The sequence below is a fragment of the Mangifera indica genome, chromosome 10 (genome assembly GCF_011075055.1).
Source record: "Mangifera indica cultivar Alphonso chromosome 10, CATAS_Mindica_2.1, whole genome shotgun sequence".
NCBI classification, from domain to species: Eukaryota; Viridiplantae; Streptophyta; class Magnoliopsida; order Sapindales; family Anacardiaceae; genus Mangifera; species Mangifera indica.
This window is the reverse complement of record NC_058146.1, coordinates 7,406,623-7,424,656: the sequence shown is the minus strand read 5'-3', so window position 1 is coordinate 7,424,656 and position 18,034 is coordinate 7,406,623. Positions and strand designations below refer to the sequence as shown.

Sequence of the window (18,034 nt, the reverse complement as noted above, 5' to 3'; positions counted from 1 at the left end):
GATAGAATATCACATTTATTAATAGAGATTTTCTCAACCCCTTAAATTTAATCAAATAACAAACTTCCTCTTAAAATTATAAATAGCACAAAACCCTTGTCACTAAGAAATTATTAATGTAATAATTAAAATTTATAATATGATGTGTTACCAAATATTTATTTAATTATCTTTCCACCAAAACATTTTAATTATTATTGTTATAACGACGTTAAGGATTTTTGTTATTTAATTACAATCATTAACCATAAATAATTACCTCAATTAATTTTAAAAACACATGGAAAAAAAAAAGGTAATTCATTTTGCGAACCACGCGCCGTAGTAGAGAGTGAAATCGAAAACAAAAATCAAGTGCAGTATGACAAACTTTCTTCTGTTTCTTTTTTGAAAACCAGGCTTATCTTTACTCTCTTCAGTAAGAAAAAAATCCAATCCTTCATTAGATCTCATCACAGTAAGCTCGGCTCCCTCTTTCTCGTTTCTTCTCCTCTGCATCTTACCGCGTACCGATCAGATTCACGGCGGCAATGGTGAAAGGTTTGGCTGTGGAAGGCTTCAATTTTGAGCACCAACACGGCAAAGCTCGCGTGAGAGTTGCGAGAGTTTGGAAAGGTAAAGACGGGCGCGACTCCATTGTGGAATGGAACGTCAGCATCAGCTTGCTCTCCAAATGCATCAACGCTTATCTCCACGGCGACAACTCCGATGTCGTCACCAGTGACACCATGAAAAATACGGTACGGTTTTTTTTTCCTGATGTTGTTGTCCCATTTTTTTTTTTTTATACTAAACGGTGCGATTTCTAAGCATACTTGCATTGTTAGAAGGCCAAAGGACTATTTTCCATCCAAATATCCTCTAATCTTAGTTCCTACCCCTTAATTTTAAAAATCTTCTTTACTCACTCATAGACAATTAAAATTAACATAATTTTAACCCAAAATTCTAAAAACTAATCATTTCTCTTTTAAACCAAGTTTTAAAAATAACACTCTTTTCAAGGTTTAGTTTTCAATCTCCAATGTTATCACCGACGACGAAAATTCTCTGATACATTACTATGCTCCGACGGTCTTTCTCCTCTCTTCTATAACTTTGATTGATGTAGATCTGGTTTGGAAAGATGAAAAGGAAAAGAGGAAGATCTTATCTTTGTTTGGAAGACTAAGAGCTTCATCTCTCGACAAAGCTCTTCGTCTTTTTTGACCAGATCTGTGTCAATCGGCATTTCAGAGGAGGGGAGAGAGACTGTCAGAGCATGGTGATTTGTAAATCTTAGGAGAGAGAATGTTATTTTTTAAAATTTATCTTAGGGGGTAAACTTTTAGTTTTTAAGGTTTGAGGGGAAAGAGAAAATAGATTAAATTTTAATTTATTTTTAATATTATAAATGAAATGATAATTTTACCCTTGAAACTGACAAACTTAACCTCTTATAGGTAAGTGTTTGAGATTTTTATAATTAAAGAGTGAAAATTGAGAGTAGAGGATACTTTGGGTGGGCATAAGTCCTTTGGCCTTGTTAAAATATTAAAAGTTTTCGTAAATTTTAATCAAGCTAGCTTTTAAGTTTTTTTAATATTTTTATACACGATTAAGTGCTAATAATTTAAGTTGGATTTAAGGGGAGTTGGCTCAGAAGGTGGGGCCTAGGCTTGAACTCAACAAATTTTGAAAGAGTCGTTCTTAACCTTGATATGATGATTTGAGCTGGAGCTAAATTTAGTTATTAATTGTAAAGTTATTAATTATTAAATTAAAAAATCATGTTCTTTAATATAAAAAATTGTATGAAATTTGTTTTTGATTTTATTTAAAAAAAGTAAACTTATTTTTAATAAGTGAGATGAATTGTAAAATTTTCTCGTTTGAATATGAGACTTTTGGAATTGTGTTGAGTTTGTTTATAAAGGGTGAAGTGAGTTATTTGGAAAGAAATACCCACCGAAAAGAAGTTAACCCAAGTAAAAAAATACAATATTGAGAAGAGAAATTTTCATAACTCACTTTACATATTATAAATAAATTTAATAATTTTCCTTTTGAAACAATTTAACTTTTCGACAATATTTTATTTTATTATAAAACATAAGTTTCAAAAAATACATTAAAAATAATTTTTGAAAGATAAAAAATGTTTTCTTAGTTGAGTTTGAGTTGAACTCAAGCCTAGCCTTTATAGCTCAGGGTTGAGCTTGCACTCAGCAATATCTTAAAACTATTGTTTGAATTCAAGCTCGAGCAATAATTGCTTATTTTGGAATTGATCGAGTCAAATTGGCAATCGAGTTCGAGCTTTACTCATCATAAATATGTTTACTATTTTTCACTCTCAGTATAATATAAGTTTCCTCCAATATTTTTTTTATATTAGGAAACATAAATTTCAAAAAATAAATTTTAAAAATAATTTTTAAAGTTGGAAAATGATTTTTTAGTTGAGCTCGAGTCTAACCCCTAATGGGTTGAGCCAACTTAAACTCTACAACATCTTAAAACCATGGCTCAAGCTTGAGCAATGACTGCTTATTTTGGGCTTGATTGAACCAAGTTGATAAATGAGTTCGACCTTGCTTGGTTGAATCTAACTGTAAATAATATATTTATTTTTGGCCAAATGACCATTACCCACCGAAGGTTTGATGAAATGAAAATTTTCCTACTCTTCAAGTTTCAAAAAATTAAATTCCTATCTATCATCCACTTCTGTTAGTGAATCCTATTTGGGTTTTTTGAAAATGATTGTTTTTTCCTACATTGAAATTACGAAATAGTTATTAACACTTAAAATATACATTTCAAATTATATATATATCCTTACCAGTTTAAAAATTTATTATTTAGACTTAAAATATTAAAACTTTAACTAATTTTAAAATATTATACTTTGTTCACTTATTTGGAGGTGTAACTATTATTTTTTATACTATTAAAGGATAAATTAAAATTTTTAAGATTTCAAAAACACTACAAATTTTTTTTCAAATTTTCAGAAAACCACCTAAAAATTATTAGCACCGTTAATATTTTAAAAATTACATTTTACCTACAAACATACGCCTCATTGAAAAGTAAAAATAGAATAAAAAAATCTGGGCAAAATGATTTTCTTGCCCTTTGACTTAATGAAATACATCAATGGAAGTAAATGACGGGTGGGAGTATGATTTTTTTGAAATTTAAAAGATGAGAATTTGTCATTTTAGCAAACTTGGGGGTGGGAAATAGTTGTTTAACCTTTATTTTTTTTATTGTTTTCTTATATCTAATAAAAATATTGTAAAAATTTTATTTTTGCAAAATAATCATTCTTTTGTAAAAATTATAAAATGGATGTACTCAGCAAAGACTATGCTAGGAAGTGTGATTGAAAATTTACTTTCTAAAAATTTAATATGGTTATAATTAGAAAATATTAGAGGTGGGCAAGTGGAGGCTTGGCCGGGCACTTGGCGACGGGGACTGGCTTGGGCCCTGTCTCCATATGCAAGACCCAGCCCAGTTGTAGGTTTGGGCCCTATCCGGAGGCCTGAAGGATCAGTTCCAAGACCGGGCCTGTGGTCGTTTTATTATTTTAATATTATTTTTTAAAATGAATAGAAATGAATATTTTGAAAAAATATTATTGTAAGGGTAATTTTAAAAAATTTTTATTTTATTTTACTCTTGCTCTTGGGCCCTAGGACCAATCCTGAGGCCTCAGGGTTGTTATCCATGGGTTCAAGCCTTGGGGACTCGGTTCGGGGTTGGGCCTGACCCCCGCCCTTGGCCTAGTCTAGCCTAGGCTTGCCCCTCCCTAGGCCCGGATTGGGTTTAGCCTGGGCCTTAAAGCCCTGGCTTTTATGCTGAGCTCTAGAAAGTATCTTATCACAAATTGAATTTTTTTATTGAAAATTTTGATTATGTAGGTGTATGCAAAAGCCAAGGAATGCTCAGAGCAATTTTCAGTGGAGGATTTTGCTGTGCTACTTGCCAAACACTTCATATCTTTTTATGAGAAGGTAAACGCTATTTTTTAGCAAAAACACTTTTTGCATTGAAAATTGAAGGATTTCTGATTGGAGGAACTTTACTACATAAGTGTATTTGACAATAATTGACAAATATATTATTGCTAAAGATTGTGGAGTGGATACATTATTTCTTTTATTGTTTAAGCTGATAATTTTTGACTATATATTATTGCTTTTGGTGGTGTCAAAAGGGCTTACTACAACAGTGTGTACCTTAAAGGGTTGTTTGGTGTTAGGCATTGGATTGGATTTATTTTCTAGTATAGGATCAGACTGGATCGAATAAAATTGGATTGATTAGATTTAATATTGTTGATGCTTCACCAGATTTTATATTTGATTATTTAAAGACATTTGTGTTTGGTTAGTGTTTGATGATGACTCCAATAGTTCTGTTGGGTAGATCTTGTGGCAATCTAATTAGCAAAGTGACTTATTTAGAGCCTTAACGAGCTTTCTTGGCACTTTTTATTTGAATTATTTGGATGATTGAACATTGCTGTTTTCTTTTCTTCAGGTTACTGGTGCCATAATAAAAATAGTGGAAAAGCCATGGGAACGCGTACATGTAGCTGGGCAACCACATGATCATGGTTAGTTCTTTTGATCTTTAGTTTAGAATATAAGATTATTATTATACCTGTTAGTGATATTTAGAGTGTTGTATGGATAGGAAACTCCGTGGGTTGTCATTTTCAATCTTCTTCTAAGTTGCTTTTGATGCTTTTGTTTGAAGGTTTCAGACTCGGATCTGAGAAGCATACTACAGAGGTTATACTACATGAAAATGGTGCTTTGAAGATTACTTCTGGTGTTCAAGGACTAGCTTTGCTGAAGACCGCCAAGGTAAACTCATTTCTCTTCAGCTGTTCATATATCCTCAATCAGCTCTGAGGTTGATGTTGTACAGAAGAGAGTATAAACTTACTTTATAATGCTGATTTGAGAGTGTAATATGACAGTTAAACTAAGACATATCTGATTTAGCATGCCTTTATTAATTTTTTGCTGATTGCTGACTTTGGAGTCTATATTATGAACAGTCTGGCTTTCAAGGGTTTATTAATGACAAATACACGGCTCTTCCTGATACTCGAGAGAGGATGCTGGCAACAGAGGTCACTGGTACATGGAGGTATAGAATTTATACAGCATCAAAATTTGATACCATTAGTACTATTTTCTTAGCTTAATTATCCCTAGTTGAAATGATGCAGAGGTGTATTTTCTTGCGTAAATTTGGATTGATGCAGGTATTGGTATCCGTCTGTGTTCAAACTCCCTGAGAATCCACTTTATTTTACTGAGAGATACCTGGATGTGAAAACGGTTTTGATGGATACATTCTTCGGTCATCCAAGAGTGGGAGTATACAGCCCCTCTGTGGAAAGCACGCTTTATGACATGGCGAAGGCTGTCCTTAGCAGGTGACCCTTAATGCTCTCGTTCTCTCGATCCCACTTACTGATTTGTGCAGTCATTCATGCATACACATGTAAACGATTTCAACACCAAACCTCTTGCTTTAGTTTTCTAAGTAGCATTATTTTGACTGTCTTGATTTTCATGGTTTTAGGTTTTCTGACATATCTTCAGTCGAACTGAAAATGCCAAATATCCATTTCTTGCCAGTTAATTTATCAAGCAGAGATAAGAACACTATTGTGAAGGTAATTTTCTGTTTTAGGTGATTTGATTCTCCTATAGAACATTAGAAAGAGCATACTCTTATCGCAAATGTTTGCAATAAGTTTCATTGCTGCATTGATGGATAACTCTTACTGAAAAAATGTGCTGGCAGAAAAATGATTAACTTATCCTCCAGATTAATAAAACTAGTAAAGTATTAGAACTTTCAGGGATAAGATCTAAGTTTGAGTCTCTGTCACACTTGTAAAACCTTAATTTACTTGGTGTAATGATTGTGGGTGTTTGGTCACCATGTCTCGGGTTTATCTATTCAACCAATATGACTAAAGTTACCAGTTATTAAAAAAAAAAAAATTAACTGTCTCATGATAAAAATAACGATTTTGTCGAATTCTGCAGTTCAACAATGATGTGTATTTACCGATAGACGAACCACATGGATCAATTGAAGCAAGCTTAAGCCGTATCCCAGCAAGGATGTAGAAGATGTTGCAGGCGTGTTTGCACTGTAAGGCTTTCTTCTAGCTTGCAACTCAGCTTCATAATTCCTAAAAAACAAAAAACAAGTATCATAAGAACTTGCGTGCGGTGCGTCATCCTATGTTATGTAAAACAAAGATGTTGTTCTGTAACAGCGTATGGAGATCGAATTTATGGCCTTTATTTTGAGTGGGTTTTTGATGTCATAATTTTTATGCCTTTTTTTTTTTAAAAAAATTATTGCTAGATTAAATTATGAATCTCAATATGGTTTTTTAAAAGTTTTTGAAAATCTAATTTGTAATTCAGAAATTTAATTGAAAATGATATATGATATAATAATGGGTTATTACTATGTCAAATTGAGAATGGATTTTGCAAGATACCATAAGAGTCAATTGAAAAGTATACATTCTGATATTGTTTTGAAAATAATCAAAAAGGGGTTGTTTGGTGGGGGTAGATAAGAGTAATACTATATGTATTTATTTTAGATATATAATTATATACACATTTATATGTGATTATATGATTACGTGTTATTTTATCTTTAATTTAAAATTATTTAATCATGTGATTGCATATATAAGTATGTATATATTTGTGTACTCAAAATAAATATATACAGTTTTATTGTTTCAGTAATATTGGATAATCTTATTATAATTTTGATTTTGTTATAATTATATTTTTTTTAAGACACTCTTTGAGAACCATTCATCTGTATGCATAAGTTAAATTTAATGCTAATTCAATACATTTTGTCGCAGCTGGATCTAGACAGATGAATAAATCACAAAAAAAAAAAAAAAAAAAATTCCTAACCCTTAAATGATAATATTGTATTTTTATTTAATTGTGAGGAAGGAAGAATAAAAAACGTATATTAGCGGATTTCTTAAAATGTTACATAACATAGTTAGGTACATGAATATTGCATTTATAAAAGTTTTTAACATAATTTGTTTATCTTAAATAATAATGTATATTATTATGTATTGTTTTTAATTTGATGCTACATTAACAATATAAATTAGAGCAATATTATCATCATCATTAGTATTTTACAATACACAATACGTATTCTTATGATATAATACAATATAGGTAAAAAATGATGTATATCATAAAGTGTATCAAATTAATACGATACAATATTGTTAAATTTTGAAAAACATGTACCCAGAGCTTGTTTGAGTCCATATAAGGGTTTTCATAACTTGCAAACCTTATTAGGAGGATAATCATACCTTAAGGGAGGCTTCATGTAAATTTTTTTTTTAATAAAATCTCTATTAAGAAATGCATTTTTGACATTTATTTGAGATAAATGCCAATGTTTGACAGTTGCAACTGCCAGGAGACTTCAAACAAAATTAAGTTGAGCAATAGGTGCAAAGTCTCCTCATAATCATTATCATACTCTTGAGTAAAACCTCTAGCCACCAATCGAGTCTTGTATCTTTCAACGGAGCCATTAGAGGCAACTTTGATCTTATAAATATATTTGTAATCTATAGGGGACTTTCCATTGGAGAAATCAATAGGCTTCTAAGTTCGACTTTTGACAAGAATGTCAAGTTCTTCTGCCATGGCTTTCTGTCATGGCTTTCTGCCACAAAGGGTTAAAGGAGGTCTCGTGAAAAGTGCAAGGTTCATGTAGGGAGTAGATGGTAGCATAACAATGATAATCACAAAGATGAGTAGGATGTTGTCTTACCCTAGTGGGACATAAATGATTTGTGAACTCAGGAGAATGATTTTGTTGTGAGGATTCCATAGATTGCCTAGACATATCAGAAGGTTGTGGAGTAAGGTTAATCAATGTACTTATTATAGAATATGGAAATGGTTCTAAACACAAATATGTAAATAAGAGAGTTGTAGGTTGAGTTATGGACTCAAAGGATGTAATTTTAGAGAACCTCCTATGTTCCTAAATGTGACAAGTCATAAGATATGCAAACGCCTAGAAACAGGATCATAACACTTATAACCTTTATGTTCCAAATTATAACTAAGAAAACAATATAATCTAGATGGAGGTTAAAGTTTCGTTCTTTCATGAGGTTAGAGATAAACAAAACATGCATAACCAAAAAACATGAAAGAGTGTATAATGCGACAGAATACCACAAAGATGCTCATAAGGATTCTGATTGCCAAGGATAGATGAAGGCAAATGGTTGATGGTATACACAACAGTGAATGTTGCTTCTCCCCAAAAATGCTCTAGAAGCAATAAGAGGAGAACAAATGGTTTCAAGGATATGTCTATATTTTCGCTCAACTAAACCATTTTAATCATGCTGACAAACTCCTCATAGACATCAAATAGGTGAGAACGATTATGTAAAACATATATTCAAGTAAACAGAGAACAATCATCCATAAATATAACAAAATATTTTGAACCTCCTATAGTTGTAATAAGTGCAAGACCCGAAATACTAAAGTTGTAATCTAAATCTGCATGCGTATTTCTTCAAAGATTAATTCTGCTATAACTATATCCAATGTTGGTGAAGGATGGTGATGTAATGGTGAAACACGAATTGATTCAAAATTTTCATGAAAAACCATAAGAAACTTATCTAATTGTTGTTTATCACAATATTAGATATAGAGCTCAACATCATCGTCATGTATCTATTTAGGCTTGGACAAACTTAATTGGTCCCACAAAGTAGATATTTTAAAAGGAAAATCATTAATTGACTCACCAATTTGTTACTTTAAATCATGAAGTTTGACTTGAATTTGATATGTGTGAGCAAGATCACTAGATGAAAATCGTTGAGTAAGAAAATCCCAAAGATCCTTGGCACCTTCAAATCGACCAAAGAAAATGTTGATGAATGTTACCGAAGTACTTGAAATCCAAGATACAATCTTGAAATTGTTGCAATTCCACTGTTCAAGTTGAGTCTCAAACTCTTCTTAGAATTTGCCATGCTTCTTTTCAGGTTTGCACTTTTCATTGATGACATATCTCCACATCAAGCAATCTTTAAAAAGTTATGCATGGATTGGGCCTAATGATTGTAGTTGGTGTAGTTTAGGATGATGAAAATAGGTTGAGATACATTAGTTTGCACTTAAGACAAGATGAAAAGAAAAGAAGAAATTTACGAACTCAAAATCAACTTCAAGAGAAGAGATATTGAAACCACAGTAAGTGGTTCTGATACTATGATAAAGTATATGAAAAAAATTGTATTTCTTGTATATGAGTATATGAATTCATATACAAAAGACTAGTATCAATAAGGTACAAAAAGGAAAATACAAAAAATTAATTTCTTGATGATTGATTGATTGTTGATTTGATTGGTAGAATTGTTTGATCTTTGGGATTAATTGATGACAACTTGATTTGTAGGATTGCTTGATTGTTGCTTGATTGATAATATAATAGATGGGTTGATTGATGATGACTTGATTGGTGGGATTGTTTGATTGGTAATATAATGGATTGTTTTAACAATATATATGTTTCGTTTTCCTTTTCTTTCTAAAATTTATCCCTAAACATGACTCATGCACAAATGTGATGTACAAGCGTACATCTTTTCTTTTGCTAGTGTGGCAACCTGCATGGGTTGTCCATGTGACAATTAACGTATGAGCATGCATTACCATGCACGACTGCATATTAGACTAAAATAAAAATTCTAATTTCAACTTCAGCCCAACTCATTTTAGATTCAAAACTAAGTTTAGGAAAAGGGTAAAAATTCCCTAGAGTATACTTAAAGGTGTTACAATGGAGTGACATGCATCTAACTCATATAAAATTTATTTATATTATGATTATGATCAAGAGATGATTGGATTTTATTAGTACGCACAATTGAGATTTTGATAAAGATGTTTGAGATTGAATTAATGACGTAATAATATTTGTTATTATTGATTAAAATTTGAGTTTATTCAATTCATTAGATACCATGCATATTGGTTATGAACACTTAATATGCATGATATATATTTAGTAGTATTTTACTCAGAAGGATAGGATTTTTGGGATGAGATGTTATAAAAAGATGAACAATATTCCAGTGGAAGATTTTGAGTTTGATGATACAACTCACATTGAAACAAGTCCACATAAAGTAGTTATGCAAGAAAGTGAGGGAGATGAGTTTAATGGAAGGTGTGAAGGTCTAATCTCTACGAACAGTATCCCTGAAAAGGTCAAAAGCAAGCCTTACGGAAAATCTTTCTTTGACTTTCACTTAGCTTATATAACAACCTTGTTTATAGTGTCTTTTATGTCCTTATATGGTTAATTGCACCTTAAAGAGTTGCACTATGTGGATTATCTCTCCCTCAATCTTGTAATTTGTGATATGTGTTATTCCCTTAATCTTTTTGCTCTCAATTTTTATCTTTTTAAAAAAAAAAATAAAAATTTCATTAAATTAACTCTCAAAACAAATAAAACATTAAAAAAAATTTAACTATCATACTTTATAAATAAATTTACAAAAAAAAAGGTATAAAAAATTAGTTTACTCCTTGGTTGAAATATATCGGTACCTCCTTTAGGCGTTACGCCCATAATTTGCAAATTGCCCCTAGTAGGTGTAGCGCCTACTACATACCCTCTTGTTTGATGAAATGTGTCGATACTTGATTTACCCAATTGGTCTCATATCTACCGAATAGAAAATTAGCAATTTTCTTGACGAAATTATGGTTTTAAGCCACAAATCACATCATAAATTGACCAAAAATATTTTATAATAAACTAATAACTAATTTCAATTTAAAAACTGTTACATTCATAAGCAAAATTCAATAATATAAATAGAAAGTCTAAATTTCCTATCCATTGAAAATCTACTGTTTTTCAATCAAACGCACAGTTTCAAGCCAAAAATCACAACCCTAGTCTAATGGAAAACATTTTTTGATCAATTAACAACTAAGTTCAACTAAAAAGATGTGACATTTATAGCAAAATTTGATAACTTACACATAAATGCAAAACTTCACTGTAATGTTAAAATAAACTATTAAATCTGTTAAGGCCAAACGACTATTTCCCACCCAAGGTATGCTGTAATGACAAGTTTCCCCCCTTTAACTATGGAAATACCAAACACCCACCCATGGCCAGTTAAAAGTAACGGGGTTAAGGGTAAAATTGTCATTTTCTCTATAATATTAAAAAATAAACTAAAATATAATTTCCTTTTGCCCCCCTAAAGTTTGAAAACAAAAATTTCCCCCCAGCCTAAGTTTAAGAAAATGGCAGTTTCACCCTAGGGTTTGGTTTTGAAATCTCCGGCGACCTCTCCGGCTCCGTTGCCGACGGCTTCTCCCTCCCGAAGAATCCTCTCCTTCCGGTGATCGGTTTCCTCCCATTTGGAGGCCCGATCGTCGCCGGAAAAGCGGTGGGAGACGAAGAACTTCGTCGGGGAAGACGAAGTTCTTCGTCTTCCCAGAAGAAGACGGTTGTCTTCCCTGGGAAGCCGATCGTCTTCCCAGACGAAGACGACGGCTTCGTCTTCGTCTGGGAAGACGAAGAACTTCGTCTTCCCCGACGAAGTTCTTCGTCTCCCACCGCTTTTCCGGCGACGATCGGGCCTCCAAATGGGAGGAAACCGATCACCGGAAGGAGAGGATTCTTCGGGAGGGAGAAGCCGTCGGCAACGGAGCCGGAGAGGTCGCCGGAGATTTCAAAACCAAACCCTAGGGTGAAACTGCCATTTTCTTAAACTTAGGCTGGGGGGAAATTTTTGTTTTCAAACTTTAGGGGGGCAAAAGGAGATAAAATTTTCAGGCGTTAGGGTTCTGTTAAATTTAACTGGCCATGGGTGGGTGTTTGGTATTTCCATAGTTAAAGGGGGGAAACTTGTCATTACAGCATACCTTGGGTGGGAAATAGTCGTTTGGCCATCTGTTAATACTAACCTTATAATCCATTGTAACCAAAATTTTGAAAAGAATTTGAATGAATTTTGGCTTTAAAATCCATGGATTGATTGGTGAGATTAAGGGTGTTCAAAATTATTTGATAACCAAACCGAACCAATTTTTGAACCGAAAATTGAATAAAAAAATAGGTTATTTAAAAAACTAGTTTGGATATTGATTAACAAATATAGAAAAATAGACTTTTGGTTCGGTTACCAATGTCTAATTTTTAAAATCAGTTAACCAAACTGAACTAGTTTTTAAAATGTTGAATAAAATATTAATAAATTATTGAATATATTTTCAAAAAAATTGAAAAAAATAATAAAATATGACAATTATTTGAATTTTGGTTCAAAAACTAGTTAACTGAAAATTTGGTTTGGTTAATTAGTATTTTCAGTTATGTTCGAAATTAGTTAATTTTTAAATTAGTTTGGTTTCAGATCATGATTTTTTTTAAATTGAAAATTTGGTTTGATTCAAAAAATTATAAACCGGTTTGGTTAACCTGTTTTAAACACCTCTAGACGAGATAGACAAATTTCAAATAAAGTCAATAATGGTCAACCATTCTTTCTATACAAGAGCAAATGCGGCATGTCTCATTTTCTTGGTTGTATTTGTATAAGCCTTCTTGACAATAACCCCCTCTAATTTGACTAATTAAATTAATTATCCATTTTTCTTAAACCCCAACATTTGTAATGGTTAAAAAAGGGAAAAAGACTGTTTTCCACCCAAATTTTAACTCAATCTCAACCCACACCCATGAGAGATGAAAAACGTAAACTTCCACCTATGATCAAATTTCTATTAATTTTTTCTATTAAAATGAAAGGTAAAATAGTCATTTTATTGTTTATACTAAAAAATTATAAAGTTTTTTAGTCCCCCCCCCCCCTTTAGGTTTTAGAAACTAACATTTTACTTTTACCTAAATTTTTCAAATTTTAAAAAGTAACATTTTCACCCCAAACCTAGGGTTTCCATATTTTTTCAAACTTAGCCGCCCCTCATAACTTTCAAAAACAATAATTTTACCCTCACTCTTCAACTTTATCTTTTGGTATCGTCTCCAGCCTCCTCTTTCTCCTAGTGTGACAAAAGTGGTGTGACGAAGAGGTAAATATCTCTTCATTGAATAGTGCATCTCTTCATTGCACCACCTAGACGATGCCTTCATTGCTCTTTGCATCGTTCAAATCTGGGCGACGAAGGGTTGTCCTTCGTCATCTTTTATAGCCGGATATAGGAGATCGATGGAAAGTGTCGATCGTTGGTGTTGGTCGGAGAAAGAAGCAAGCCCTAAAAGTGTAATCTAAACTTTTCAAACTTTGAGAATTCGTTGAGGTGTTAGTTTTTAAAACCTGGAGGGGGGAAATGATAAAAATTTTAAAATTTATAGATAAAATAATAATTTTACTCCTGTCTTTAACTAAAAATTTGGATGACAGTTTGACTATAAGTAGGAGTTTGAGTCTTTCATCTCCCATAAATGTGAATTTAAGATTGGGCTAAAATTTGAATAGGAAATAGTCCTTTTCCCTTAAAAAAACTTAAAAGACAGTTCAATCCATTTACTCACGTTAGGAACAAGTCTCTTTTTTTTCGTTTTAATATAGTTGCTTTAAAAATCAACCTCCTTAAAAGAGAATGATATATACCCAAAGCTTGAAGAATTACTGCTTGATTTGAATATCACAGAACTTCTCTCTTCAACATCTAAACAAAAAGAACTTGAAGTAATTTACACATTACAAATATATATATGTGGAGGCAATATTTTTCGGTTGTTACTCTAGTTAAAGGTCAAATGACAAGCAATTAATACGTGCATGATCAAAGCAATGATGATGATGATCTTAAACAATCAACATTTTCATCTGGCAAACAAGAATCTTTCTGAACTTCTTTAGGAGGGATGAAACAATCCATCGACAACCCGGCAACATTGAATGCAAGATCATCGATCATCCAGACCTCCTCCATGCGCGTAATGGAAAGCCCTGCCTTGAGATTATCCCCAAATCTCGTGATGATAACGCTTGACTGACCAGCGTGAGCTATCATCACACCTTCAATTGCCCTGTAATCTTCAATTCTTGTAGCCATGGAGGTTTCCCAGTAAGTTGGTTGGGTTCCAGGGGCCTGAATTCTGGTTAAATATGAGTCCTCTAAAAACACCAGTAGCCCACTTCTTTGGCTGAAGTAACCAAATATGACATGCTTGATCATTTCTGCTGTGCTATCACCTCTATCAGCAAGCTCAGATTGGTTAGCAGATAACTTCAACACAAAACAGTCCATCCCGCAAATTTGCTTCTCCCCAATGTACTGTGCCGTCGAAAATATGTTGGATACCGCTATTGGATCCATTCCCTGCATCAACCTCAAACTTCAACTCTTAACACAACCACAACTTATTCTATGTTTCACAAAAAATTAGTTTTTTCTTTAGAGAAAATGAAAATGAGTTCAACATAATTGTGTGAAAAATTTACTCACAAAAATTTATTCTTCCAGGTAAACTTTGGTATCAAATCAACAGACACATCTTGGATTTTAGGTGTGAAATATTTCAAATTAAAGAATATAATCACTAAAAGCACTTATTAAATAAGTTCTTCTGACAACTATTTTTTAAGTGACTTCTGACAACCCTATATATATATATATATATTATCTCAATGGTCACACATGCCAAGATCTAAGTTGGGTGAGGGTGATTAATATTTAATTCATTATTATTATTACTCGAAAGGATAACCAAATATGGTAGTAAGAATTTTTTATTTTATTATACAGGCAGAAAAATAATATATACATAAATTCAAACTACCAAAATAACAACCTTGTTTGAAAATTGCTGCTGACAAAGATACGTTGAAGGAGAAATAAATAAATAAGAAAAGGGGTTTCTGATCTGATGAACCTAAGGGAAATTTCAGTAGCTACCCCTAAGGTTTGGATTCTTATAAACTAAACCCTGGTTTTGGTTGAACCCCTTACATATGCAATGACCTCAAATTCCCCAGAGAATCTTCTATATAGAAGATGCATGATACAACCGACCAATCATGGGTATGTCAACCAATAACTGATTGATTTATATATATATATATATATATATATATATATATATATATATATATATATATATATATATTGTATGTATGTATGTATGTATGTATAAGATTTTCTTTTTAATTTATAATAAATCCACTTAATTTCTAACAATCAAAATCCTCAAACCCCATGAGAATACTCTGAGTATGACACTTACTTTAATCTAATTATAATGAGATCTTAATATAGAAAATATACCAACAAAATTCTTTATGTTTTGAAATTATTATCCTAAACCTTTATCACAAGACAAATATTTATATTTACCACTAAAAAACATTTCTTTATTTCAACATTATAATAAATTTTACTAGTTTCATCAAGGATTACCAAAATAAAAAATTTACCTCTACAGTAATATGCAAAAAAAAATCAAAGACGAATTATGAAACTTGCCTGAAGAGCACGTCGAAGAGGGCGGACACCGCCCTTGGCGGCATGTGCACTGAGCCATGGTGTGTGCCGCCATGCTACATTTCCGTCACTACCAGCTATAACTTTGTGACCACCCACAACAAGTTCAATGAGCCACTTATCAGGAAACATTTGCCACATTACAAAACACCCCTTTTGTGAAACTCCTCCTCCACCACCACCACCAATTGAGGCAGTGGAAGCCCCAAATTCATCCCCCATTGCCATAGTAACTTTCCCAGTTGCAAAAATGTTCTTCACTCCCCCTTCCAATTTTCGACACCCTGTTGCCGCCATAAAGTGTTGTATGATGTATTGTGCAGATGATGATACCTATAACATTTAACATATATATCTCATTAAAATAATATTGAGTAAAAATTAATTTTCTTTTAGTCAAAGGGCATTGAAGAAAGAAGGTTTTAGCCAGGTAGAAGTAGGTAAAGTCATTAATCTTAATCAAAGTCATGTGAAGGCATTTAAATTCACATCCCATCTAATTTATAATTAGTTAATCCAATCAGTCTAGCTCTAGCAACTTAATTATTTCGGCATGTACGTCTGAATAAATATAATATGTAGACATTAAAACTACCCCACAAAAATGCTGGGTTCCATTATCCTCTTTTGAACGCTTTCTTTGATTTACTTTCAAGTCAAAATAAAATAACGTAGAAAGAAAGCAAAATATGGAACATTATCCCCTAGAAAATAAATAAAATTTATAAAAAAAACCATGTTTAAGCAGGATTCCATTCTAAAACATCTAGTATATTCATATAGTGTAAACAAAATTTTTTTATATTATTTATGATGCGAAATTGGATCTTAAGAAGTGTACACAGGATTTGATGTTAAAAAAAAAAAAAAGAATTTAGCTTGTAAGTAAAAGATCCAACTAATTGAACTAGCTAGAATAAGAGCAAAACAGGTCAATCAATATTATGAAATGCAGTAAGAGTGGAGTGAAGTTACCTCATTGAGGGGGTGTTTGGGAAGAACGGGGACGGGGAAGAGAGGGCAACCGAGGACGCTCAATAGGATTTTGAGGTCAGATTTTTTGGTGAAAACTAGAAGGGATAAGTGGGTTTTGAGCCAGTTCTTCCACGAATTAGGCTTCTTGTTGGAAGAAGAGGAAGAGGAGGAGTTTGAGACGGAGAAGTCTTGATCTTCATCGTTAATGGGTTCTTCTGATAATGGTGCCAGACGACTCATCGTTTCATAAGCTTCAAAATTTGTCACTTCTGCAGAGCCAGAGAGAAAGAGAGAATGCTAACGGAAGCAGCTGAAGAAGAAAAATGTGATTAGTGCAGCTTAACAGGGAACTTCTTTGATTTGTTTCCTCCCACTTTTTTACACACTCACCTTTGAGGCGCGTGGTGCAGTTTTTATTTCCTTTTCCTTTTTATTTATTTTTTTTTTCTGTTCAAGCAATATTAAAAGGAAGAAATAAGTGCTATCCATATTGGTAATTTTGTTATGAATTTAGAGTTTTTAACTCTCTTCTATCATAATGGAGAGAGAATTTCCAAATAGAAACGAAAAAAGAGATAAGAATGAAGACAAAAAATACCTCTATAATTATTGGAGATGGGTCAGGGATAGAAATACATGTATTTCCACTCTGTTTTGTCTTATCCCTACCCTATTCTACTCTGCCCTTATCCCCATCTTGATCCTTTTATATAAATATTTTTTATTTAAAATATTAATATATCTTTATTATTTTAAATTATTTATTTTTTGTATTAATTTATATTTTTATTATGTATATTAATGTGGTTTATATATGATATTTATGATATCTGAAATAATAAGTTAATTTTAATGTTAGTTAATTTTGTTATTTAATATATTTATGTTGTGTTTAAAGAGTATAAGAAAAAGATTTTTCTCTATTAAAACGAGAAAGAAATAGAAAAAAGATTTTTCTTCACGAGTAAAAGACGAAGAATTTTTGTTATCCTTGTAACGAGAACGAAGATTGATATTTCTTATAAAGACGAAGATGAAGATGAAGATGGAGATTGAGATCTTCTCCCTGTTACTATCCTTATTCAGGGCTACACAGTTAATGGTAACAGAAGAATCTTATTTTTTATTATTAATATTATTTTATTTTAATGGTAAATAATTAAAAATTTTAATATTTTTTATTATTAATAAAGATAAGGCAAATAATATAAAAAATAATATTTTTTTTTTAAATATTAAAAAATGACAAAGATATTTTCGACTTTACCTATTATTTATGTTTCTTGATGTGGATTGAAAGCACCTTTAAATAGGTGAAAATTATTTGTATTTAATTTGATTTTAGAGTTTTTTCTTTTTAAATTATTGAAAATGACTAGTAAGTACACCAACTCTTTTTAATTACAAAGAGTATAAATTACTTTCAAAGGTTTAATCTTTCTTAA

The 18,034-nt window shown here is 31.9% G+C and overlaps 2 protein-coding genes across 2 annotated transcripts; one reads left to right on the top strand and one right to left on the bottom strand.

The window, feature by feature from the left end:
• Positions 1-360: 360 nt before the first annotated feature.
• Positions 361-6,329, top strand: LOC123227169 (uricase-2-like). Its single transcript, XM_044651855.1, has 8 exons — positions 361-740; positions 3,912-4,004; positions 4,534-4,609; positions 4,753-4,862; positions 5,060-5,151; positions 5,270-5,443; positions 5,593-5,686; positions 6,066-6,329. Exons 1-8 carry the CDS (start codon positions 531-533, stop codon positions 6,147-6,149), a joined length of 933 nt encoding a protein of 310 aa, XP_044507790.1. The 5' UTR covers positions 361-530; the 3' UTR covers positions 6,150-6,329.
• Positions 6,330-13,745: 7,416 nt separating this feature from the next.
• Positions 13,746-16,931, bottom strand: LOC123227033. The gene is made up of 3 exons (XM_044651646.1): positions 16,590-16,931; positions 15,597-15,947; positions 13,746-14,453 (listed from the first exon to the last, which is right to left on the bottom strand). The coding sequence occupies exons 1-3, from the start codon at positions 16,827-16,829 to the stop codon at positions 13,914-13,916; spliced, it is 1,131 nt and encodes a 376-aa protein (XP_044507581.1). The 5' UTR covers positions 16,830-16,931; the 3' UTR covers positions 13,746-13,913.
• Positions 16,932-18,034: the final 1,103 nt, after the last annotated feature.